Genomic DNA, 25,960 nt, shown 5'->3' with positions numbered 1-25,960 from the left:
TAGCTTCTGTCCTAAGTGTCATAAAGATAATTTCAGTTTGCATTAGTAAAGATTTTGTCATTTCAGAACACCAACATGTTCATTGTTGTGATCTTTCTCCCTCTAAAAGGTTTCTAAAAGCTAAGTTGCATATATAATTAAAATAAATATTGGACACAAATCTAACTCAAAATGGTCAAAAGTCATATGAAGAATTATTTGTTTTGTAATAAATGAGCAAAAACATGCACAACTTCTGACATGGTCCTATAAATACAAAAAAACTGAAAACTAAGACGCCTCAATGACGATAATTAAAGGTGTTGCATTCTTTTTTGATATTCATTAACTTTTCATTCGACTTACAGTATCAACTTTCACGAAGCATGGGAAACCTTTTATGTTTGTGTTTTGTCTCTCTCTCTCTCTCACTGTGACACTTCTTAACCAGGGCAAAGGAAATAAAGGACGACCTAAGAGGCAGAGACAACGCCTGGTAAATGTCCTTCACGGGGGTTTCACACTAACCCTGCAAACATCACGTTTGCTCTCATCTAAACATCAACAAATAACCATGATAAATGAGCATTTTTAAGAATAATAATAGCCAGATATAAAAAATATTTACATTTCTCTTATATCTAAAGATGAGCAAAGAAGATGAAGATAAACACGAAGAGTTTTATGACGGCGAAGGAAACAGTGATGAAGACGAGGTAGGCAACGGCTGCGGCGAATGACTAATCCCTGCACTGTGGGGAAACTTGAGGAGTTGGGATTGTTACATTATTTGAATGGTCGTTGTTGGTCTTGTTACACAGCCCTGTCAAACTAATGAAATTGCCTCTTTTTGATAGCAGCCTCTGGGGCTAAATTATATCTGTGCCCACACAAAACACAGGAGAGAGTTGATTAATAACACACCCACTACCTGACTTAATTATTAAGAATGAATTAGTTTTCCATCACAGTCCACTGCATCTGCTTTGCACCTCATCTGCTGAGTTTATGCCCTTTTCTTAAAAAATGGGAAGAACTTTCCCTGCGTGACCTCTTTTTCTCCCTCACCTGTTTCAGCTGGACGCTGTATAAATGCTCCGATTAATAGTTCCATGTTGTTTCTTTGCTCCACGTCCAAACATTAATTTCCACGTCCAGTGGATAAAGAATTGGGCTAAATTTAGTTTAGTTTTGCAACAAAAACTCATTTCCTGTTGTAAAGGCTGAACTGTTGGTCACTGATCTGATGTTTGCGACGTTTTCTGTGCTGTTTTCATTTCGCTGTAGGAGGAACAGTTTCCCACAGAGAGTCCAGACACCTCCAGTGTTCCTCTGACACTTTACTCAGACGCGGAGGCAAATGAACAGGTGAAATACAAGTATTTGTTCTCTGTAAGCATTTTTAATTTAGTTATCAGCAATTCATTCAAGACTTGTGTTGGAAGTTTTTTGCCGTGCACAGAGCAGGAAAGTGCCGTGATATTGTGCTGTTTTTCCATATACACGGCATAGTACCTCCTCAACGTGGGCGGAGTCATCACCGCACGGTTGCATGAGACTGCCGTGACTTTGTTTTACATGCAACACACAGTTGTTTGTGTAAAACAGTTGTTTTCAGTGTAAGTGAATATTCAGAATCAGTTAGGAGCACATCAGGAGCGCAAACTACGTCTGACACAGTCACTGAACTGAAATACAGTGGCAGGGGTTTGTGATGCGGCTCGCGATCAGCAGCACTCTCACTAAATACACCAGACTCCTCTGTTAAATACTGAGATTTTAGACATTTCTTTTGCTAAATGTTTTCAGGATTTTTAACTCTTTTTAACTGATCTACAGTTTGGCATTGTTCGCTTTGATTCTTGTGTTGCTCGTGCTCATGACTCTTCCAGTAACTACACTCTGACCAATCCAACACATTTTAGTATGGGCTCAACTCCCTAGGAACCTCTACAGAGCAGGTACCAGGTACTATTGCTAATGGAAACGCAAATTAACCATGTCGTGCCGAGGCGAGGTGTGCCGTGCTAGTGGAAAAGGGCCTTTAGTCTTTCAGTATTACATTTAATAAGCAGGTACAGTAGATTATAGAACCATTTAGAGGGCCATATTTGTAATAATTGAAAATGTCTCCTATGCACTCTATAGTGTGATGAATGGATGAAGAGCTACTGTATATTCACTTGTGTTCTCTCTTGTCCCGACCAGGATGAAGTATCACTGCCGACTCCTCCCATCACCACACAAGAACCAGAAAAGGTAGAGTTCTGAATTCATTTATTTTTTACCTGCTCTAATCTTGCATGTCCTGGAATGCAAACCTCTTACTCTTAAATGTGTGTGATGGACAAGTGCTTGAATCAGTCAAGGAAATACAATACCAGACCACATAAATAAACCTTGGGGTCCTTTGATTAATTCATATATATATATACACATATATATATAGATATATATATAGATATATATATGTGTGTGTGTGTGTGTATATATATATCTATATATATATATATATATATACATGTATATATATATATATGAAAGCACTTTTTCAAGATCTTCCTGCTTCCTGTGAAATTTTCACCAGTGCATAAAGTGCACATGCTTGTGAAAGGCTAACGTAAACACACTGGGAATAACAAATCAACGTAGTTGGACATTACCAAAGAACGACTGAATATTAGGGCCAAACTTAAGAAGTTAAGAAGAAGAATAGTCGTAATATTGCGAGAGCATTTCATGGTTTCATTTTGATATTATCTTGCAATATTATGACTTTATTCTCATAATATTACGACTATTCTCATAAAATTACGACTTTTTTCTCGTACTATTATGACTTTTTTGATATTACGACTGTATTCTAGAAAGGTTCATTTTTTTCTCTCTTCAGTTTGGCTCTAATACCAATACTAATACCAAAGCATGAGGCAGAACAGCACATTTGAAAGTTGTTAAAGATCAGCATGCGTTGAGTTTCTCTTAAAAACTTGCCTGAAAAAGAATAACCTGAAAATAAAACGTAATTCTTAGTACTGACAAAAGGCACTCCAGAGAGTTACTTTTAATCATTTCTCCCTCTCGTTTCTTTAAACAGGACATGTCTTAATTCCCAAGAGATTGTGACTTATAGAGTTAAACAAAAGAAATCACACACTACACGGAGAGTGTGAATAAACTGTGAACTGGTGGTGACCACCGAACCTGACCAACGTTTCACGAGCTGGGGGCGATGTTTTCACACAACAACGATGTCACTCACCCAAAAAAAGCTGTGGTCATAGCACAAATCACTTCCTGTTTCTGGAGCTTTTGTAGAAGCAAAGATCTAAAAAAAAAAAGAGATTATTGTGGTTCTCCAGTTTGTCATCTTTACTTTTTCTATTTATTTATAAGAACAAATAATTCTCTGTCATGACAACTACCTTTCCTCAAACACTTAGAATACTATAATGTCCTTGTGTCAAATTGTACTAAAATTATTTATTAAACATGGAAAATACTTTACATTACCAGTGATATTATCCAGAATATAGTGGCGCTGTCCCTACATTAAACGTCCTTTTTCACTGGTGAACATTTCCCCTCTGTCATTAGCGTGTTTGTCTGTGTTCTCACTGTGCATGTATCCTTCAGTAAAACAAAAACAGTTGAAAGAACTGTCAACAAGTCTGTGTCTTTCTTTCTAAACACACACACACATACACATACACATAATATACAGTGCACAACACATTTGCAATGCTTAATCCAAAGTCACAGTTGCCCTAAATTAACAGCATTGGTAATTATCAAAAATAGTGTTTTGCATGTTTAAATAGTGTATTAACAATTTAAAATGAAGAAAAAAGCCTGTAGTTGTACGTGAACACCAGATTGTGTGTCTTAAATTTGAAAACTATAACACATATTTAAAATAACATTTGTGTGTGTTTTTATCTCAAAAAAATGGAAACTATATACAGGTGTTTTTCCAACGCTCTCCTCTCTCATGATACACTCAATGTTAAGGGTTAAATGCTAAAATATAATTATTCTATACATACATTTACTGTTTTACAAAACAATTTCTTGCTTAAGAATTCAAATTATAGTTTTTTACTTGCATTCCTGAACAGAAGAAGAAGCCCAGTAAATCGGCTCAAATTTGGGCATAAAAAAATTTATTTTGTTTGTTATTTGCCAGATAAATAACAAATAACATCTTGAGTTTTCGAAAGATGACTGCTTGGTAGAAAGCATCACTGGTTTAACACTAAATTTGACTGTGAATGTGTTAAAGAGATGGTTATAAGCCCAGTAACAATCTTGGCAACAATTAAATTGTATATTTAAAAAAATTTACAATCTGGCATGTTTATACATTATTTGTGTATAGTTAAAAACATAGTAAATAAATCAATAAATAAATGAACATTTTTGGGCAAATCTTGACAGGTGCCTCAACACCAGATGAGGGTGAGAAGAGGCGCCCCCTGGCCTGATTCCATGGTAAGTGTTCACTGGTCGAAACCTCTTTTTTGTGTCTGAAGTCGATATAAAAAACTCGAGTAGATGCCGATATTAGTCCGATATTAGTCATTTTTGACTATTTATGAACGTATGAAGCTGTTAACAAGTCATTTTAAAGACATAATTCTCTTCACTGTGTAACAAATAATGTTCTCTCAAAAAATAACAGCCTAAACATGACTCAGCTAAAATGCTTTTGCTGATTTTCTTTTACATTTTTATCTGATCCAGCGATTTTTGACCAGTATCGGACCAATACTGATTTCCATAGTACATCCCATCTAAAATTGCAGTCGTTATCATTCTTATCATATTTTAGGTGTTCATGCCAGGCGCTCCTGGTGGAAGACATCGGTACAACGAGGCACAAAAAGTAACAACCACTATAGATATCTGCACTTTTCACAACATTATGTCGTAGAATCTTTACATATGTGACTCAAATTACATCAAAAATAAGATTTAGTTCTTTTGATTTCAGCGTCTGACCTCTGGAGCGCAAGGTTACACACATTTTAATGTAAGTTTGTAAGTATAATCAACAGCACAAATAGATATCAGTTAAAAAAATAAATAAATAAATAAGACGGTGCAACTTTCTTCTAGAAGAAGCAAGAAAACTCTGATCGTCAAACGCAGACTGAAGGAGAGATTCAACAGACGGAGGAAGAGAAGGAAGTAGAGCCTGAATACATGGTCTATGATGAGGTGGAGGAGGAGAGGAGTGGAGACTATGACTGGCAAACTGAGGAGGATGTCGACAGAGAGAGGGAAGGGGAGGATGAGGAGCTGGAGAGGGAGAGGGAGCAGGAGCGGTTGGAGATGGAGAGAGAGAGACAGGAGCTGGAGAGGGAGGCCGAGGTTGAGCTGGAGAAGAAGAAGCAGCAGCCAGAGCAGGAGGGGGTGAGAGATTTGGATAGAGAGAGGGAGGAGTGGGAGAGGAGGAGGATGGAGATGGAGAGGAGGAGAGAGGGGGGTTATGATGAAGAAGCTGGACAGCCGTACCCATATCCTCCCGAGTATTTTCATTTGAAGGTAAGGGCCCAAAGTAAACCTTAATGTTTCACATTCTTTCTTCTGTCAGGTCAAAAATGAACTGACAATGCTTTTCAAATACATTAGGGTCAACAAGGGGAGAGTGGAAAACCAGGAGAAAAGGTACAACTTCCTGTTTACTCTCTGGTCTCTGAGTACATTTTAAACAAGATACTTTTTACCTTAAGTACATTTTTAGACCAGTACTTCAGTAACATGTTATTAAAACAGTGGTACTTTTACTGGAGTATAGTATTTCAGTACTCTTTCCACTGTGTGTCACTGATATAATCCCACTGGAAAACTGAAAAAAACTGACTCCGTCGTCGTCATCCGAAGATTGAGAATTACAGTTGCCTCAAAGTTCATAAAAATATCGTCACCGCTCACACAAACACTGCATGTTGCATCGTCTCGGAGCTGCTCTCTCATATCACCTGTCAGTGAAGTCAGTTGAGTCCAGGACCTTGATGTCCCCTCAGTTCTATTTCTGTTTGACTGCAAGACAACGGATTAAAGCAGACATCAATAATTCCCCTTGTTAAACACACTGACAAGTCTCACTGTTGTTTGGTGTTTTTTTTATTTCAAACTCCTCTGGGTGTGTTTGTTGCACTGAAACTTTCTAACTTTCTAACTTGGTTTGTTTTTTGCGCACACTTTTCAGGGTGGAATTGGTGAAAAGGGGCAAAAGGTAAATTCACTGAGTACTCATAATAAAGCTGTGATCAACACGGATTCATGTGATAGTACAGAAATCTTGGAGATGAGGTTGGGATTAAAAACTATTAGGGTTAGATTTTATTAGAGTATTAAAACAGAAAAGTCATAATTCTGAGATTAAAGTCATAATTCTGCGATAAAGGCTGAGATAAAAGTCAGAATTCTGACTTTCTTTTCATCAGAATTCTGTAATTTTTCTGACTATACTCTCAGAATTTTGACTTTAATCTCAGAATTCTACATGTGGCCCTGATACTCTTCCGTAAAAAAACTTGTGTAAACATGTTTTGTGTGTGTGTGTGTATTTAGGGTGAGCCAGGGATTGGCTACAGGGGACCAGAAGGCCAGGCCGGTCCTCCAGGACACAAGGTGAAATAGCCGTCCTTCGTCATGATGAAAGTAATTCTAATAATACAAGCGCCGGCGTTCTTGGTTGCGTTCCCACTTATTCAATTAACCGCACTCTCTCTTTTTCAATCACTTTCACTTTGATTGACACTGTGTCTCACTGTGGTTTTAATTTAGCCAGTTAAATTGGCTCACTGACTCACTCATTTCAAGTTTTTGCTTCGATAAACAGAAAAGGTTAAACGTAAGAGAGGAGCTGAATCATAACATGTATGCAACAACGTACCTTTACAGCTGGAGTGCTTAATATTTCACTGTAAACAAAGGATAATAACATGAACAACCAAAGTTATTCATTGTTTCTTTATTTCTTATCTTTAACCTCAGGGTGAACCAGGTGAGCCGGGGCCACCAGGTGCTCAAGGCATCCAGGGTATCCGTGGCAACCCAGGCTTCCAAGGTCCCCCAGGCCTTCAGGGTACCCCAGGGGATCCAGGAGAACCCGGCAGAGAGGTGCATCATCTTACCAATTAGCTCCCGATTTTGAATAAATACACACACAGATGGAAAAGGCTGATGTTTTGTTTGCTGATGCAGGGTGAGCGGGGTAAAAGGGGTAAGAACGGATCTCCTGGACCTCCAGGGCTTCAGGGAGCACCAGGATCTCAGGTGGGAAAACAAGACAAAAAGTGCCAAGTCTTCTACAGAGAGTGGAAACAGACCCAGAATTGCCATTATTGTCATTTTATGTTAATACAACGAAATGAAAATGTAGTGTAAACATAGAAATCTAGCACAGTAATTATAAAATGAGTACTGATAATGAATAATAAATAATCTGCATTTGCAAATAATACATGAGTGTGTGACACCTTTTTAATAAAGTATCAGGCACAGGAAAGTTTCCCATTTAAAGTATATTCATTTAAAATGATTTTGATTTCCATGTCTCTAATAAAGGGTCCTCTTGGTGCACCTGGTGTAAAAGGAGAAAGGGTACAAAAAAAATATAGAATTTGTCTCATATTTTACTCCATGAATTCAATGTGTCATGACTACTTTGAATTTATTTCTTTTTAATGGTGTCTCTCTTTTGTCAGGGTGACAGTATACCTGGAGGTCCCGGTGCCCGTGGTGTGTCTGGTGTCCCAGGCAGGAGGGTGAGCTGAGCTGAGCTCATATAGGTTTTATAGAATTCATGTGGTCCATTATGTCGATTGTGCTAAAATAATTTATACATGTGTTTGTCTCAGGGTGAAGCGGGGGTTCCAGGCGTCAAAGGAGCTCCCGGACACCTCGTAAAAATGACTTTTCTAAACAATACAACTGATAACCATTCTCTTATGTACCAAAATGACCTAAAATATATACATTTATCTTTTTTTTCTATAGGGTCCAAAAGGCTTACGAGGCAGCAGAGGTGAAAAGGTGGGGTGTTTTTCAACCCTCCACATCTTAGTTATTGAGAATTCTATACATTTAGCATCTGTTCAGACTTCAGCCCTAAAGTTACGCTGATAAATTCACATGTAATCACCGTTTTAACTCTGGCACACTGGCCTGCTGAAATCATATTTCTACACGTGGAGTGTTTTATTCCCAATAAAGACTCTCCTTTCAATCACATAGGGACGAGTTTATATAGACAACATAGATTATATTTTGTGGCTCAATGCACAAGGGTTTATTGTTAGAAATTATATACAGTATGTACATGCTACCTGTAGGTATTTTAATACAAGTGTAAAATTGCTTTTTTTGTATTTCAGACAAAGGCTTTTCCATGTTTGTGCAGCAGCACAAGTGGACAAAAACAACCAGAGAAGGCTTTAGTTTTCCGCTGTTTGTTATAAACTTCAGTCTTACCATTAGGTGTCACTAAATCTTACGTGCTAGATTTTGAATGTTGCATATAAAGGCATAAAGGAACCTCTAAGTCCCATGTGTCATCATATTTTAATGTAAAATACCTATTTCTCAGCCTTACTTTCCGCTTCCTTTACCAAAGTATGTCCACTGAAACTTTTTTCTACCTACACTGCAGATAAAAATCTGTAAAAATCCGTGCGCCACTGTTGCAAGATACGCATATAAAAATGCAGCTGTTTCCGAGATAACGGAACATCAATAAACCCATTGGCCTTATCCGCCACGATGTCGATAGTCTTTAAATGCACATGACTCACGGCGATGATTGTTTTGCGTCAGCAGCCGAGTATGAGGTTCGAGTGGAGAGGCCTCCGTTGACATTTCAATGTCTAGATGCTCTTGCAGACTCCTTTCATTCCTCAGATAGCGGATTTCTCATTAAATTTTAAGTGCCACTAGGTCCGGGTTACGTTTGTGGAGCAGGGATGTCAGTTGTCAATCAGTCTGCCTTCATGTTTATTTGTTTCCTCTCTCTGCAGAAGTGTCGCACCTCTGGTGCCACTTTGTGTGATTCATTGTATCACAGTCAGTCGGTGAACCGCTCCACATTTATCTGCGACAACCTTTCCTGACATTTTATCAGACGTAAATTATGGTTAACTAGATTGTTCTGTAATTGAAATGACGTAATAAAATGCCGCAAATGCAATTGTTCCTGTTCTGTTGCAGACAGTGCAGCACGAGAGGAGAACCTAATCTGTGGATAAAATGACACTTGAAACAATCTTGTTTTTGTGTGTGTGTGTTTCAGGGAGACCGTGGGATACCTGGAGCCAAAGGAGAGAGGGTATGATGATTTTCATCTTTGCACTGATTTATTACAGCTGAGCAAATTACAACAGAGCATCGCATGAGGTATATTTAGAGGTGATAGCCCCTATAACTGTGCAAATCCATAGTAATTATCTTATTATTGGTGGCCAATTTCATCCACACGCACCATGAATTCACAATTAAGTTTCCTCCCTGCAGGGCAGTGTGCTCCAAATCCAAGGACCTCGAGGCTTCAAGGGTTCCAAAGGAATTGCGGTGAGAGGATTCAAAGTTGTAGTCGCGTGTCCTATTGCACAATTAATATACCTTCAAATAGAATGGGATAATAATTAAAAGGTGCTTTACCTTTAATTAAAAACTACCTTAAAGGGAAAGAAAGTATCTTACCAGAGATGTGCAACATTTTTGAATTAAGTAACCATTTTAGTTGTAGATATTTTGCATATATCACCTTTTACACAAAGCTAAAACAATCAAAGACCATTTGTGGAATTATCAGTAAATGCGTCTGTTTCAGGGTGAGCGAGGTCCTCCAGGTTTTGATGGTGACAAAGGAGAAAAGGGCGAGGATGGTCCTCCTGGATTCAAGGTAATAAAATCTGATGTAATCATTCAACAAGAAGAAGAGCCTGGAAATGATATGATAGTCATTCAGTGTCAGCAATGCCCTGCACTGTTAGATAGACATCAGTGTACATGCTACTTTAATCTATAATAAACGGTAACTACTACTATGTTCCACCTGAACCAGAAATAAATCATTATAATGGAGTGTGTATAATATTGTTTTTTTAAAGGGCTCGAAAGGGGATGCAGGCACCAAGGGAGCATTGGGACGCTTTGGAGCACGAGGACCTGTCGGCCAGAAGGTGAGTAATGTGTCTTTTGTGTGTGTGTATGTGTATGTATATATATATATATATGTATATATATATACATATATATATATATGTAATAATATAGATATTGTCACTGCAACAGCATTAGTTATACTTTTCACTTCTTTTCAAACAGGGAGATCCAGGAGAGCCGGGACTCAACGGAGTGATGGTAGAAGTCACAAACATCGCATCGTTATTCATATTTCCACATTCTCTATGCATAATTCAGAATTTAAATTGAGACTAGTAAAAGAAATTGGCATTGGTTTGAAGTCAGTGGTTTACATAAGATGGAAACTATTGAAAATGTTAGTATCCATATGAAATAAGAAGTAATATAAAATGTCAAATATGCATATAACATATAAAGAATCTTAAAATGCATTACATTAATTAGTAAAAAATGTCTTAAATCCCCTTTTTCTTTTCAGTCTTGAGCATGTTGACATATAGGATGTCAGAATATATGCAGATTTCATGATTCTTTTTTTGTAAAATAGTCGAAATAATTGGTAACAGTTAAAAAATAAATAATTTACCGTCTCTTGCCAACACCGGGAAGTACATATTCTAACTTTTGCACTGGACCAAAAAGTCCTGCTTTATGTTGACATAAACATAACGAACATTTGTTGTTTTTGTTTACATTTAAAAAGTCTTGAATTTAACTTACGCTTACGCTTTTTAGGCACCCTGTATAAAATATAAAGCATTACAATGTGTCTTCTGTCAGAATTTGAGTTTTTATCAAAAAAATCCATTTACTTTCAAATATAGTAAAAGAGAAAAGCACAGAAAGTATAAAACATTCATAAAAAGTACAGGAAACCCTAAAATTCAATATACATTATCCTTTTTTTGACTGAAGTAATCATACAGTGTGGAAGATGTTGGAAAATTAATTAATTACTTTTCATGCAAAAAAAAAACTGGACAAAACTGTCCATTGAGGGAATACTATTTAATTTAAAATGCTTGTTGTGACTTTAGGGTCGTAACGGAGATCACGGAGTGGACGGGGCCAAAGGGGACAAAGGAGACACCGGACTGCAAGGCCAAAAGGGTGATCAGGTATTCAGAGGAACATTATTATTATACCAACTCCAACCCAAGGTTTGTTTGCTCATTTTATCATGTTGTCTTTTGTTTTTACAGGGGGATCCAGGTGAAGCAGGTTTACCAGGAGACAAAGGGGACAAAGGAGTGAAGGTGGAGACAGGAGTTTTTGATTGATCACATTTATCCCTGTGGAGTGTTTGGTTTGGTTAACGAAGGTTTGTACCTGCTTCTTCAGGGTTTCAGAGGTTTACCCGGACGTATCGGGAATTCAGGCCTGGATGGAGAAAAGGTAAGTTCTTCATTATCCTGACTGGACCAAAACATGATGTGTGTTATACATTATACATTATACATTATACATAATACACGAGAGAAAACGTAATAACTCTCTGTATATGACACGGTTAACTTTGCTTCTGCACACAAAAAAAGGGAGAAATGGGGTTACCTGGCACTCCTGGAATGCCTGGACTAAATGGACTCACAGGGCGCAAGGTAAACTCTCTCTTCCCGAAACATATTCAGTGGCACTATTTTTATTTTTATTTCTTTTTTTAATCATTTACAATTTCAGGGTGACAAGGGCGATGGAGGGACCAGTGGTGTTGATGGTGATCTGGGAGAAAAAGGGGAAAAGGTCACTAAATGTACACATTTGACTTCACACTGTGGAACAATTTGGTATTATTATTAATTAGTATTATTATTATTATTATTCCTGCTTAATTCAGGGTGTAGCAGGTTTCCCAGGCTTCCCGGGCTTTAAGGGTTCAGCAGGGAGTCCAGGCGGGGATGGAGATCAGGGGCCTCCAGGATCACCAGGTCCTCGTGGTAACACTGGGCTGAAGGTACTGTACAGTGTTCTCTGCTTTTCATTATCTTCTTTTCATTATTTAGTTTTATTGTTTGTGCATGATGATGACAGTTCTTAACATATTTTGTTATCTTGTTACATGTCCATCTCTTTATTTATGATTGAAGTATCTGTTTATTTTATTTAATACTGTCATTTAAATGTTCTGTATTTATGTAACTTAATTGTTAATGAACCAGATGCAGTTTTATTGTTGTGCTATTTTTAATTTTTTACTTAAATATTTCACAATAATCTAATTATTCATCATACACAGTTTTTCATTGATATTTTTAAGGCTACTTTATCAAATTCAGAGAAAATCCCAGGAACTTAACTAGAAAATGTGACATAGATGGGAGGGGTTTGTATGGCCTTGGTGCTGCTGTCGTTTTAGTGTAACGAAGATCCAGGAAACCACGTGTGAGAGAAAATTCTAATCTTTAGTCAGCTTTAAGTTTAATAACTCAAATATTCTTATAACCAGACCTGGTGTACAGTATTGACAGCCATAACGTACAATAAACTAAGCCCCTCCCTACAAAGGCGCCAGTGATCTGGACCGGATACTCTACCTCAACTCTTACTAACTATATGTATCAGACCTGGCACGCTGCTCACCAGAATCTGCGATGGTGTCTTACTGTTCAGTTTCGGAACCCTAACCTGCAACACCAAATATAGTGAATGCACATATAGAAGACGAGAGAGCAGACAAAAGGGGGTTGGATGGGAAGCTCAAACTAAGTTACAGTACTGCCATCATCAAGTTACCCACTGCAGCTTTACATCATCGTTTATTTTCTTGAGCTGCACTAAGTAATTAACACACAATAATAGCTCCAAAGACATTGTTACTAACTACAGCGCTTCCTCGCCCGTTCACGTTCAGTGATGTAGTTAAAAGTAGTGAAATAGACCCATTCAGGATTTAGGAGGTAATTACTATTGTCTTTAAGTGAGTGGTGCAGTCACAACACGGCCTCTTCTTAGACTAACACCGAGGCGTGGCAACACTAAAAAAGAAGAGTAGAGTTAAATCAGTTAAATCAGAGGCGACTATAAAAATAAGTCTCTTTTTTGGGGGGGGATCATTATAAGTTAGGATAAAGAATTTACATCACACTCAGTCCATTAAAATGAGGGGAAGGAAGCGTACACAGTCGCTCCATCCATTACTGGATATCCAGGAGGGTTGTAGGTGGAGCCAAATATTAAGTTTACTGCATATCTCACTATGTCACACTCACAAAAAAATATTTTTCCAAGAAAAAAAAAAGAGTAGAAGTGTGACGGAATGCGAGGAACTGAAATGAGGCTGATTATAGTCATCACCACATCTGTGTTTTGTGTGGCAGCGTGTGGTCAATAGTGTATACAGCGTCTATTTCTGTCCGCAGCTTTCAAGTAATATCTTAGTCAATTAGCTGCTGCGATTGCCAGACTCTCCGTGGTGACAGAGAGTGGCTGCACAACTCTAATAGAAGGAATGAATCTAATCTCGGGCCGCGGTCGCTCCGTGCACAATGAGATTAGCGTGCCGATATTGTGTTTTCCTTGCTGATGCAGGAGTGTCACCCAAACAGGGGGAGAGGGGCAGAAGAGGAAGAGTGAAGCCGTGTCAGAGGGGACCACCGGGGACGTCTGGACACCGAGGACAGAGTGTGAGATTCACATCGCCGTTCCACTCACAAGACAAACCTCTTAAAGCACTATCATAGCACTAGACTAGCCTTTACAATGTTATTGTAATCTGATCTGATAATGTGGCATAACGTCTAATTTCTATACACAATCCCAGTAAACTGTAATATAGTGGGTGGGTGGAGTGGCTCAGTGGTTAAGACCCTACCTTGTGTACCAAAGACATCATGGTCGCAAGTTCGATTCCACCCCTGGCTAATTGTACTTGATTCCATTGTAAGTCGCTTTGGATAAAAGCGTCTGCTAAATGACATGTAATGTAATATAATGTAATATATAGTACATTTCTGCAGTTAAATAAGTATTGCTAAATACACAGTGATATACTGCAATTGCTGTGAAGTAACACCAAGATGTAGTTTTAATACAAGTAAATACTGTTAAATCATAGTATTTTATGGCATAACTGTGAAAGTACATCAATTGTTCAGTAGTGGGTGGGCACAATATGAGCTGAAAATTATAACACTATTCCATCATGATATCACAATATAGATATTCATGAGGATATTTCAAAGTGAAAATGCTTGTTTCGAGCATATTTATGGTGAAAAATAAATCAATATATCTAAAATTAAGCAAATGATAACATGGACAATTGTCAGTTAAGACACCAGAAAAGCTTATATAGTATGTACTGTAAATTCATCTTATTATATTCTGTCTATATATTCTATCACCTCAGCTTACACCTCAGCTATCACCTCAGTTTAAAGCAAGGTTGTGGGCCATGTTTTCATAGTGGCATGACATTAAGTGACGGGCCACATGTGGCCCACGGGCCACCAGTTTGAAACTAAATGGTTGATTTTAAGCTTGTGTGGCGCTGTAGCAAAACAAATAACAACAAATGTTAGGATCTAGTTTATGGTCCAAGGAAAATCAATCACATCCATTTTCAGGCCATTTTGACCATGACATTCTAAACCTAAAACAGCCCACAAATGAAACTACACGCTGGTGCACTGATAAAGTAAAACAAAACAAAAAAAGCTTTATATCTACTTCTCTCTATTATTCTCTCTATTATTACCACCATGCGTTTGAACTGTTTTCCACAGATGATTACACAGTATGAATAAATCCATCCAGGGGTTAAAAAGTAAGCCATTAATCACATGCATTAAAAGCTCCTGCACACTCCCACACACATTCTCATACTTATTAGACCCCGTTTCTTTCTGCCCTGTACATACCCACACAGTCCAACATGTAATTCACCAAAATAAGTCAATTCCCCAATGTCGACGTGGCACAGATTTATTCTAATGTGTGTTTGTCTTATAGGGAACCATCGGGGATGCAGGAGCAAAGGGCGATAAAGGAGAACCAGGACTCTCGGTGTGTTTATACACAATCTCACTCACACAGACACACTGCATGTTTCACAGTAAACAAATACATTGTTTTCATCAAAAATGACTTTTGAGTGATTTTGAGTCTTGTGTTTTTCCGTCAAGGCTGAAGAAGTGAAGGAGCTTGTTACTCAGGAGGTGGTAGTAAAGTGTGGTAAGTGTGCGTGAACGACTTATTCACCAGTGTGTGTACTTTTTTTGTTTGCATTTTATTCAAGAATGCACGAATGTGCCTCTAGGTGGCCCTAAATACTGTGTGACTGTTTTGCCGTATAGCGGTCCTGTGGCAGCAGCATGGCACCCGTGTGTGCTGTGCCATCTGCTATGTTCTCTCAGAGGAACAAGTGCCACGGTGCCAGCAGCAGCAGCAGCAGAGCCATTCACAAACATAAGACTGCAATTAAACGGGACGCCACTCCACGAATCCAAAGAATCCTCCCTCTCTCATGACACTTAAAGGATAATTAGGCTTGAAAACAAATGGCTGCAAAGTCTGAATATTCAACATTGTTCTGTTGCAATAAAAGTGGAGTGCAAATGGTAGCAGTAGTAGTCGTGTTTTTTTTGTCATTTCAGGGTTGGAATATAAGTTTATGGTGAAGTCTGTGGATCCAGATGGGACACGCCCAGTGGCAGATGTTCAAAAAGAGCTGATATCCCTCTCTCGTGACATCGGTGAAGGCAAAAAAGAAGAAGAGGGAGCGTATGGAGACTGGGTGGAGGAAACGACCACTCCTGCCCCTGTGATTCTTGAAGACGATGGAATTCTACTGAATCGTAGTGGTAAGTATAATGTGTGAGCTTATATTTTGTTCACCCCAATCCTTTCTGACTTCTCACTTGATTTACAACGTCATACATTTTACTGACTGGGGAGTCACTGGTCTCAGATCTTCTTCAGTAGTACATGATAGCGATAAGTGATGTTCCTGTTTAGGGGAAAATATAAAACTGAGCATGGCACGTATGAGTGAAGGCCAGTGAGTTTGACAGATAAGCCGTGTTTCCACCGAGTGGAATGGTTTGGAACGTATTTTTTTGCGTTTCCATTAGGAATCGTACCAGAATAGCATGGTGCAGGTGGGGCTAGACCCACAACTGTCAACAGATTGGACTAGATACTGTTTTCAGTCGAAAGGCAAGCCAATATGCAATAGGAAACGGATTCAATACGCAATGGCTTATAGAGAAACAGCACCACCTACAGAGGTGGAGTCAGATAATAATAATTTGATTTCCTCATTCCGCATTTATACTTGGGCAAGTTGTCTGATTCCCTGACTCAGTCAGATTACAGACTTAGCTTGGTTCAACTGTGCATGTAAATGTACTGACTGTCATGATAGTGACAAAAGTTATTGTTACATCCAGGGAGAACACACACACACACACATACATACACATACACAAGTCACACACCTTATGAGTTATCACCTGCACTAGTAAGTAAATAAGTAAGGTTTATTTATATCGCACTTTTCACATAAAGAATTCACATCAACACTCACAGCTCCAAGCACAGACATAAAAAGATAAAAAAACCCAGAACTAACTAAAAGCCTGTCTGAACAATAGGTTCTTAAGCTGCTCTTTGAAAATGCTAAATGTTTACAATAAAGCATTTTTTTTATTTATTTATTTTAAACAAACCAAAAAAAACGTCTATTTTACTCAAATGTTTTGCCTCCCAATTGACTAAATCTGACCCAAGCCCGACAATCATTTCTAGATTCTGAGGTCTGAGGCGATGTGCCCTGTCCAAGTTTTGAAAGCCACATTTATGTGTAACAGCTGTGATGCAGGATGTGCAGGTCAGGATGCTCTTCGCCCTTCATCGCTCTAATAATTGTTCACTTAATGTAAAAAATGTTCCATTTCTATCCACTTGGAATTATTATTTCTTATTGAATACACATAGACTGAATATCAGGACAAAGTATTGACGACAGTAACAACAAAATCACATCGCTCCTTATTTCTTTCCCCCACTGCTTCCGCGTTCGACCACAATAGCGTGTAGACTGGTGTTAATCAGCGGCGCCTGCTCTACGTCACTGACGCCGTCAGCGTCAACACAAGAAAGAAAAATGTCATCATGCACCAACAACATTCATCCATCATACAATATTTCATAATGCTCATTAGCGAATAGAGCCTCCAGGAAAGAATGTCTATCTGCATCCCAATTCATTGTTGCTTCAGGTCAATGGAACCGGAAAACTAATCAAAGCGTAAGCCTGTCATTGCCCCTTGTCAATGTCACTGTAATTATTCATAAATCATTAGAAGCTGTTGTTTTGTATAAAGTAATGAATGGAGCGCAGCGGGGCCACAGTTCAACGCTAAACACGCCAAAAAAATCTCACTCGTACCAAACTTCTGAAAAAATGAGACACTCTTCAAAGCTGTTGTAACTAAATTAAACTCAAGGTCTTTTAAAGGTTCAGTGTGTAAACCTTTTGTGAAATTGTTTTAATTTGACAGAGACTGAAGATCAAATCCCTCCATGCGTCCATCCGCTGTGCCAATCCCAACTGACATAAGGCGATAGGCGGGGTCACACCCTGGCCACACAGACACCTACGGTCAATTTAGAGTGTCCAATTTACCTAATCCCCATATTGCATGGTTTTTGGACTGTGGGAGGAAGCCGGGAAAGTAAAAGTAATCTAATTACTTGTAAGGGATTACTTAATTGTAATCCCTTACTTTACTTGTCACATGAAAATAGTAATCGGTTACTTCTAACGCGTTACTGCCCATCAGTGCTCTAGACTAACTAAACATCTTTCCAGATGAAACTGAAGGATTTCTAGATAGATCTTGTCGTTCATATGAATAGGAAATTGCAAAGAGCTGCAGTAAGATTTGTATCGCGTGTGTGTGTGTGTGTGTGTGTGATTGGACGTTAGCCAGCTGACAGTTTCACCGGTGGGAAATCAACCGGTGAGTGTAAAGCACAAATGAAGGCGTTGATGCTAATCGGCCAGCATCAGCACGACTCGGCTGCTCTGCCGTCACTAACGTTACGCTTGAATAGTTTGATTGAACCCGGCTGAAATGAATATTTTTCCTAATAAGAATGACAATGTGAAAATTAGATACAAGAGATTAACTTAAAAGATTGATCTCAACGAATCTGCATTCTCCTTCCTCCGTCTTGGTTTGTGTGTTTGTTTTCCAGAGCAGAGAATCTTAACTGTACAGGTATTTTTGCTGTTTTAGGTTGATTGTTTTTATTTGAAGTACATTAATAGCTGATTTTCCCATTCCAAAATCTCTATTTACATAGATGATGATGGAAGATAAGTCAACAAAATACCTTTTCATTTATTAAATGGTCCCTGATGGCTGAACATGTTCATGTCTCTGGCTTTAGATTCTCTGGAGGGAGAGAAAGTGCAGTGGAGCCTGGGACAGAGAAATAAAAGAAGGGTTTTTGGAACAAACACTGCCGGTGAGTGGCCGAGACAACAGATTTGTTTCTTTTTATCTCTTCCTCCTCCTCTCTCTCTTTTTTATCCTTGTTTACTCACTCTGTATATCAAGACTATTATGAGCACAAGGTGGGAGAGGAAGATAAGAGCAAAACATAATCCATAAAAGTGCCTGCGTTAGATTCAAAGTGGAAAATGATGTTTTAATTGTCACTTTTGTCATGTGGTGACTAAACCTGATGTTCACGTCGGAACAGATTCAGCTGATAGTTACTCAAAGAAAGTTTTGTTGTTGTTATTCAGCCTCTTTGTTGAGACAAACAATGTAACCTATAATGGCAGAAATTGGATTGAATAAATGAATCTACTGCATCTTTATTGAAAAGACAGCTTTGATTTCCTCCCTAACCCCATCCCTCGTCGTCTCCTTTGTCGTCTCACATGCAACTCCAGTGTCAGATCGCTGTCTGGAGCCCATGTCAGAGGGAACGTGTTCAGAATACGCTCTGCTCTGGTATTTCCACCCTCGCTCGGGGGAGTGCAGGCCGTTTGTGTACGGGGGCTGCGGCGGCAACCAAAACCAGTTCTCCTCCAAGCAAGAGTGTCAGAGCCGGTGTGGGAAGGAGAGGACAGGTAGATGACACGTGGTGTAAAACTGTGGCTGTGATGCAAACTTCACTTTTTTAAAATGAACGTCTTTCACTTTCACAGACATCGAATCCTGGAGATGAAGCAGCTCAAGACAAGAAAGATTTCTTTTTTGTACATCACTGTTTATTTATATATTTTAAAAGCTGTTCACACTTAACATTACAGTAGAATAACAACACAGTGATAGGAAGGTAATATTACAGTGATACCATTAATATCCAGCCAGTTTTCCAGCATTTCAATACCTTTACATGGAAGTCCAAAAATCTTCTGATCTTATTATTACTAAGCCATAATTAAGACGGTATAACCATAACATTACTTTCCTATTATTACCATAGTGTTATACCAAAGTAATATAAAGTGTTGATTTGTTGTATGAAATATGTGCTGGGGAAAAAAAATGTGAAAAACATAGTACTTTCTTCTTTTTTTATAGACATATACATATATTCTGCTTTTCTCTTTCCTGTCTTATCTCTTTATTGTGTGTTTTTGTCAATAGCTGTGCATCGTGTCAGTGTTGAAAAATGAGATGGTGGTGGCCGAGTGCCTGCACCTCTACATATGTTCCTTTGGCAGGGGGTGTTACAGCTCAGGCCGGGAGCCAGATGAAAGGCCGACAGGGATCCAGTGAGGGAGACTGATTTCAAGGTTCTCTCCATCAGAACGGCCCAGCAGTGGCAGGGGATTCCTGCGTGGGTGTTGATGTGAGGGCAGCATGTACCCAAGGTTCTTTTTTTTGTCTGTTTCTGGCAGAGTGAGACGACACACTCACGATTACCACTTTTTCATTCGGTTGATGGTTTGAGACGGATCACGGTGTTCACGGAACTTCTTGTGCTTGATTCTCGTGCCAGCCGTTTTTTTTGTTTTGTTTGTTTTTAATTCTCACTTAGTGACACGTTAGTCTTTCTCACACGAGACTGAACTCATATTTGTCAGGATTCTGCTCTGCATTGTGCCCCCTTAGAATCCTCCATGGAGAACAAGAACTCCAGTGTTTTCTCTTTGTTTTACATTTGATCTTCTCACAAAAACATATTATGGAAAAACTGAAAATGTTCAACACATTTTCAAACAGATGTGTCTGTTGGAGCCATTTGTAAAATAATTGTGTATATATACTGTATTTTTGACTAGTTTGACTTGCTGAAGAAAAGTATCACTGCACTAGTTTCATTGATAATTGCAGGCAGCCCCAGTTTCTGATCGGTTGAATAATTATTCCTGTGCTTGTTAAGAGATTTTGTTTCTTGGGGAGAAAATAGGTTTTGATTGATGTTAATGTGGCTCTGTCTGTTATTGTCAAAAAAAAGGGGCCACATACACTACACAGTCCAAGAAATCCGCGTTTTGAAACGAAGAACCTGGACTTTGAGTTGTGATTCTTTATTTCCTACATTGAATTACTAACAACAACAATGTAATCCATCATAAACCTGTGTTTGAAGTTGAGAAGAACAATCTCCATCTCGTTCCGTCGCAGAGTGGGAGGACATGTAATCACACATCAGGTCACACACTGTGATTATTCCAGCTGTGATTACGACCTAGTCATATTAATCCCTCGATGAAGTCCTCTCGCTTCCTCCATGTCCCCATCATTTTTGGCACATCACAGTGGGTGGCTTCTGTGACACGGGTACTGTGTCCACTCGATAATAAACCTCTGGATCAATTAAAACTCAATGTTCCTCATGTGCCAGAGTTTCCACATCTTTATAATGAGCATTTAGAGGAGTTCTGGTGGGCTGCGATTGATGGGAAGTGGGAAGTGGGAAATGTGACGATGCAAAAGTTGATCATGTAGATTATTTTATTTAAATAACTTTGCCAGCAGATTTTTTTCAAGAATGAAGATGTTTGTTTTTTTAAAACAGATATTTGACATTTGCTTTAAAAATGAAAATATCAACAAATGTAATCACTCACTAATGCAGTTTATTTTAGTTTTGTACATGATTGTGAACCACTGTAGACAAATATGTTTGTGTAAGAGTAAGAGTTTAGCCCTTGAACACAGAGCATATCGCAGACGACACGTTTGCATTGGAAACATTCCAACTATTTTATACTGTTCAATTTCAAATTTAAAACCCAAAATCTGGTGTTCATGTTCAACTAACTACAGTGTTATTGTTGGTTTGTTTTTGTTTTGTTTTTTTTAAATAAAACCTCTATAAAACCCAGTATTTAACGTGCAGTAGGCTAAATTGTTAATAACTGCCAGATATTGAAAGCTATTCTGGCCGTTTTATGGTTAAATTAAGATATTTTGAGGCTTTAAGGGTTAAAATGTGAAGCGTTAATGGTGGAACTGTCCGTGGTGCTGAAACTGAACTGTCCAACTCTTTCACTCTAATTATGTTATAACCTTTAACTTCGCAGTTTTAGCGTCAGTGTTAACAGTAAAAGTGTAAATAAATGTGAAAAGTTTTCGGCAGCATAAAAAAAAAATCCCCCTTCTGTGTGTATGTGCGTGTCGTGATGCCTCGCGCTCACAGACAGGAGCTCACATTTACACGTCTTTGTTACATTTTTTTCTGTCCCATCACATCACTGCTTTACAACCAATGGAATGCTCCCGAGCGCACTAAAATGTCACCGGTGTGACGTCGTTGCTGGCGTAGGGCTGCACTTTGATGTCGCCTACTAAACGAATGCGCTGCTAAATGGACGCAGAAGACGCAGCGCAGACTGTGCGCAACCGCTCATCTCCTCACACTCAACTGGGGTTTTTTCCCTGCAGGATTTTCCCTAAACCAGACTTTTTTTTTTACTTGTGAGGATTTTGCCCTGTTTGTTTTGTGGTTTTTTTTCTTTTTCTTTGCAGGAATACGTTGTTGATTGACCAAACTATTCTTTATTATAGGAGACGAGTGGTAAGTTGAGCGACAGTGTTATTGCTTCTTTGTGACTCAGCTCTGTGGTCATGTGGACCAAAGATGGTCTTAAACATCTCATGTAAATCTCTCAGTCCTAAAAAGAAAATCTCAGTCCATAACTCACACTTTTAACAAGAGAAAATGGGTTCAATTGTGTCATAGGAGCTATTCTATTCTATTCTGTTTTGTTCTGTTCTTAAAGTGAGAGTGAAAGTCAACAATAACACACACACAGTGATGCATCACTTCATTATTCTTCATCACTGTCACTCTCCCATTTATTCACAGCATAACTTCAGAGACATGGTGAACCACAGAGTGTATAGTCCCTAATCTACAGGATTAGATCGGGAAGTGCAACAGAAATTGAGATCAAGACTATAATTAAATGATTCTAGTTACTGTATTTAATTTAGAGATTAAGTCAAGTTGTGCTCTGTTCCTGTTTTATCATGTTTCTTTAATTGTTTATTTTTGTTCTGCAAACTGCAAAACAAAAGGGACAATAACGCTCTGAACTTCTGTTCTATTATATTCTATTCTTTGCTAAAGACTTTAAAGTCACTAAAATCAGCATTTAGGAAAGGCTTTATTTATGTCTGCCTCAAAATGTAGGGCAACTCTTTAAAAGTTCTATTTCTACACAAATCTATTCTATTTATTTTACTGAGTTTTGAAACAATAAGATAAAGAACAGACAGACAGATGTGTCTTCTCTTCTAAGTCTTCCCAACATCGTCTTACATGCAGCAGTTGTCAGTCCTCCACATGTTTAGTGTCTGTGTTTGAGGATCCTCCTCCCAACTCTTTTGCAGAGCAGCTGTTAATCTCCTAAATCCTAAATTTATCTACAACAGATTTGTCCCCCAAGGAAGGAGACCCAATCAGAGTGATCTGGGCAGGTCATGCTTTAAAGCTCCAGCGTGTCACTTATCTGTCACCTCTCAGTCCACAAGGAACTTGATTTTTTTTTCATCAGTTGTTTTTGATCTAAAGCTCACTCAAAAAAATAAAATTTAAAAAAAAAAAACATGCAAGAAGAGCTTCTACAGAGTGACAGAGACACTGCTGTGAGGAATGCATGTCCTCTCCTGCTGCAGATTTGTGACTCACAGAGAGAGAGCGAGAGACTATGAGCAGATCTTTTTAAAGGCACGCCACTTTAGGTCTATGTTCCAACTGCGTCTGGATTTACTTGCAGAGCTGTTGCTATGCTTCCAATTTGGGAATGGGAACCAAGACACTGTTATACTGGAAACAGAGAGAGAGTCGTGTGGAGTTGATGGGCTATTTTTTATTTAACACCTTTATTATTACAGTACTTAAAAAACTTTTTACAAAGACACTTAAAACGACAATAAGCAGCAAGGGGTAGAGGCAGTTTTCTTTCAACTGGTAATGTATGTAACTGCATCAAGGATGAAGGACACATTGTCCCATTGTATGTGGCAATGTAGCAAGATACAATCTGTTTGGGAGGAGGTTAAAAACAAGGTCACAAGTACAAGAAAAGTGAACAAATAATCTATTTTGTGCCAAAAGATCCAACTTTTCCCTTTGGAGAAAGAGACAAGTTTGAAAAGACATGGGAACCATTTAATGTGTTTACACATAATTATAATAGTTCATTAAATTATGCACACAATGTTGCATGGTTGAGAATTTGATGTGTGTGTGTGTATTGTTCTTGTTGTTGTTTTGTTTACAACACTTGTGCCACAGCAGGTGCCTTTGTTTGGCACAGGTCTACATATTTGATCTAACTGTGTGTGTGTGTGTGTATATATACATCAAGACGAGAAAAGTGCTATATAAACACAGACCACGTAACATAAATAAAGTAAGAAGTTACACACTACAGCTTTAACCCTCTGCTTATAAATCCCAATTGATTTCCCCACAAAGGAGAAACTATTCAACACATTCTCACATGTTGTGTTGTTATATTCTAAATGTCTAAATGAAGTGAAATAATAAGCACGTTTCTTCTTTGTTGTTGCTCTTCACCTGCTGCTTCAGAGGAGGACACAGCATGCTGTCGTCCCTGAAGATCCTGGTGCTGCTCTCGCTCCTGTGCACACCGACCTCCAGCCTGTGCCTGCGCCTGCACCGCACCTGCGACGACCAGATGGCCGTGGACGTGGACGAGCCGGGCTACTCCCCCGTGGACGACTGGGGGTCGCTCCTGCAGACCGCGGAGTACCTCGCGTCCTCCTCCTCCTCCTCTTCAGCTGAGTCCAGCCGGGAAAAAAGGACATCATCATCATCATCGTCGCCGTCGTCATTCTTAAACCCCGCAAACTACCGCTTCATGAGCAGGACCAAGCTCCGAGGGCAGGTGCTCCGCAACAGCAGCAAAGGAGACAGGAGGAGCAGACTGACCCTGTCCTTGGACGTCCCGACCAACATCATGAACGTCCTCTTTGACGTAGCCAAGGCCAAAAACCTGCGCGCAAAGGCGGCGGAGAACGCGCGTCTCCTGGCGCAGATTGGAAGGAGGAAGTGAGGATGTTCTCGGAAAACTTTGGTGTAAAAAAACCCACACACACACACAGCCACGACCAGAGCAGAACACAGACTTTCATTATTTATCATCATTATTATTATTATTGTTATTTCAGGGATGCACAATATTGGATTTTTTGCTGATATGCTGATATATCTGGAGTGCTTTGGGCCGATAACCGATACCAATATCAGTCTCTTCTGTAGTGAAATTTATGTCGCAGCAGATGTAGATATACATTTTCTTCATTGAGCAAAATAAATAAAAAACAAAAACCAATATCTGCCGATACTGACATGGTACCAAAAATATCGTGCATCCCTATTGATTATTATTATCATTATTATTTTCCTGAAACATAACACTGGAGAAACCTCTATAAGGAACAATAAACAATGTGAACAGACAAACACTTTGTGATGACAACGATGGTGATGATGTATAACAACAACAACAACAACAACATTATGTGTATATATAGCACTTTTCACGTGTTTTACAGAAGAAACATGTAGAGACACAAAGTGAAAACAGCTGTCTAAAGAGTTTAAGGCAACAATTACATAGAATAAATGCAAGAATCAATGATATAAAAGTGATCATATTGATTTGAATCTGTCAAAAGGGGTTACAGCATGAAGAGAGAAATTACATTAAATAAATATAACAATCAATAACACTGAAAGGCCGATGAGTACGAACCAAGTTACAAAGAGCTTTACAGCATAAAAAAACACAAGAGTAAAAACAGGTTTAAACGGGAAAACATGGAATAAAAATGATGACAATGTGTGATTTTGGCATTAGAGTAAAAAACAGAAATACCCTGTGTATAGGGCAGCATTACACCTCTCAGTGTGCAGCCTTTGACAAGTAACTGAATAGAATTGTCCCACTTTTATTGCTTTTTTTTAATGTTACGTTGTTATGTTTTAATGTAATGTACTGTAATGCAACAGTCCAGATCAGATTAGAGACGTTATTGCAGATTTATTACTATTATTGATGTAGACGCATCCAGGATTTGATTATCATTTCTGTTGTAGAAGACCAGTGGAATGTTGCATATTCATTTTTTTTTTATTTATCTTTTTTGCTGCATTTATTTATTTATTTACATTGTGACGAAGAAACAGATTCTAGTTCAAACAGATGGAAGCGACAGTGCAGTCATGAAATACAGCAAAATGCAAAATGCAAAATGCATGGGAATGTATGTGTTCATCAGATGTCTGTTATTTTTATACAACTCGAAGATAAAGGATTATTTTTCCTCAAATAAAGCAAATGTGACAAACTAAAGTTGTGCCTCTCTATATGCAAATT

At 38.6% G+C, this 25,960-nt stretch overlaps 2 protein-coding genes across 2 annotated transcripts in view; both read left to right on the top strand.

Annotated features, from left to right (window-relative positions):
- Window positions 1–20,941, top strand: part of LOC122765961 (collagen alpha-1(VII) chain-like) — a 43,756-nt gene extending 22,815 nt beyond the window's left edge. Inside the window, exons 67-101 of the mRNA XM_044020484.1 lie at window positions 431–475; window positions 627–695; window positions 1,267–1,347; window positions 2,188–2,238; window positions 4,417–4,470; window positions 4,811–4,864; window positions 4,973–5,011; window positions 5,098–5,526; window positions 5,614–5,649; window positions 6,194–6,220; window positions 6,559–6,618; window positions 6,985–7,110; window positions 7,195–7,266; window positions 7,558–7,593; window positions 7,698–7,757; window positions 7,851–7,895; window positions 7,990–8,025; window positions 9,278–9,313; window positions 9,499–9,555; window positions 9,818–9,889; window positions 10,098–10,169; window positions 10,315–10,350; window positions 11,172–11,252; window positions 11,337–11,390; window positions 11,476–11,529; window positions 11,673–11,735; window positions 11,815–11,877; window positions 11,972–12,088; window positions 13,680–13,757; window positions 15,085–15,138; window positions 15,258–15,306; window positions 15,729–15,935; window positions 18,532–18,609; window positions 19,043–19,222; window positions 19,301–20,941. Of these exons, the coding sequence (XP_043876419.1) occupies window positions 431–475; window positions 627–695; window positions 1,267–1,347; window positions 2,188–2,238; window positions 4,417–4,470; window positions 4,811–4,864; window positions 4,973–5,011; window positions 5,098–5,526; window positions 5,614–5,649; window positions 6,194–6,220; window positions 6,559–6,618; window positions 6,985–7,110; window positions 7,195–7,266; window positions 7,558–7,593; window positions 7,698–7,757; window positions 7,851–7,895; window positions 7,990–8,025; window positions 9,278–9,313; window positions 9,499–9,555; window positions 9,818–9,889; window positions 10,098–10,169; window positions 10,315–10,350; window positions 11,172–11,252; window positions 11,337–11,390; window positions 11,476–11,529; window positions 11,673–11,735; window positions 11,815–11,877; window positions 11,972–12,088; window positions 13,680–13,757; window positions 15,085–15,138; window positions 15,258–15,306; window positions 15,729–15,935; window positions 18,532–18,609; window positions 19,043–19,222; window positions 19,301–19,320 (2,691 nt within the window). The 3' untranslated portion in view covers window positions 19,321–20,941. The remainder of the gene's footprint in view (window positions 1–430; window positions 476–626; window positions 696–1,266; window positions 1,348–2,187; window positions 2,239–4,416; window positions 4,471–4,810; window positions 4,865–4,972; window positions 5,012–5,097; window positions 5,527–5,613; window positions 5,650–6,193; window positions 6,221–6,558; window positions 6,619–6,984; window positions 7,111–7,194; window positions 7,267–7,557; window positions 7,594–7,697; window positions 7,758–7,850; window positions 7,896–7,989; window positions 8,026–9,277; window positions 9,314–9,498; window positions 9,556–9,817; window positions 9,890–10,097; window positions 10,170–10,314; window positions 10,351–11,171; window positions 11,253–11,336; window positions 11,391–11,475; window positions 11,530–11,672; window positions 11,736–11,814; window positions 11,878–11,971; window positions 12,089–13,679; window positions 13,758–15,084; window positions 15,139–15,257; window positions 15,307–15,728; window positions 15,936–18,531; window positions 18,610–19,042; window positions 19,223–19,300) is intronic.
- A 430-nt stretch (window positions 20,942–21,371) lies between these two features.
- On the top strand, window positions 21,372–24,706 carry ucn3l (urocortin 3, like). Its single transcript, XM_044020438.1, has 2 exons — window positions 21,372–22,125; window positions 24,148–24,706. Exon 2 carries the CDS (start codon window positions 24,161–24,163, stop codon window positions 24,632–24,634), a length of 474 nt encoding a protein of 157 aa, XP_043876373.1. The 5' UTR covers window positions 21,372–22,125; window positions 24,148–24,160; the 3' UTR covers window positions 24,635–24,706.
- The last annotated feature ends 1,254 nt before the right edge of the window (window positions 24,707–25,960 follow it).

This window comes from Solea senegalensis, linkage group LG3, assembly GCF_019176455.1.
Source record: "Solea senegalensis isolate Sse05_10M linkage group LG3, IFAPA_SoseM_1, whole genome shotgun sequence".
NCBI lineage: Eukaryota > Metazoa > Chordata > Actinopteri > Pleuronectiformes > Soleidae > Solea > Solea senegalensis.
This window is presented reverse-complemented; position numbering and strand designations above follow the sequence as displayed.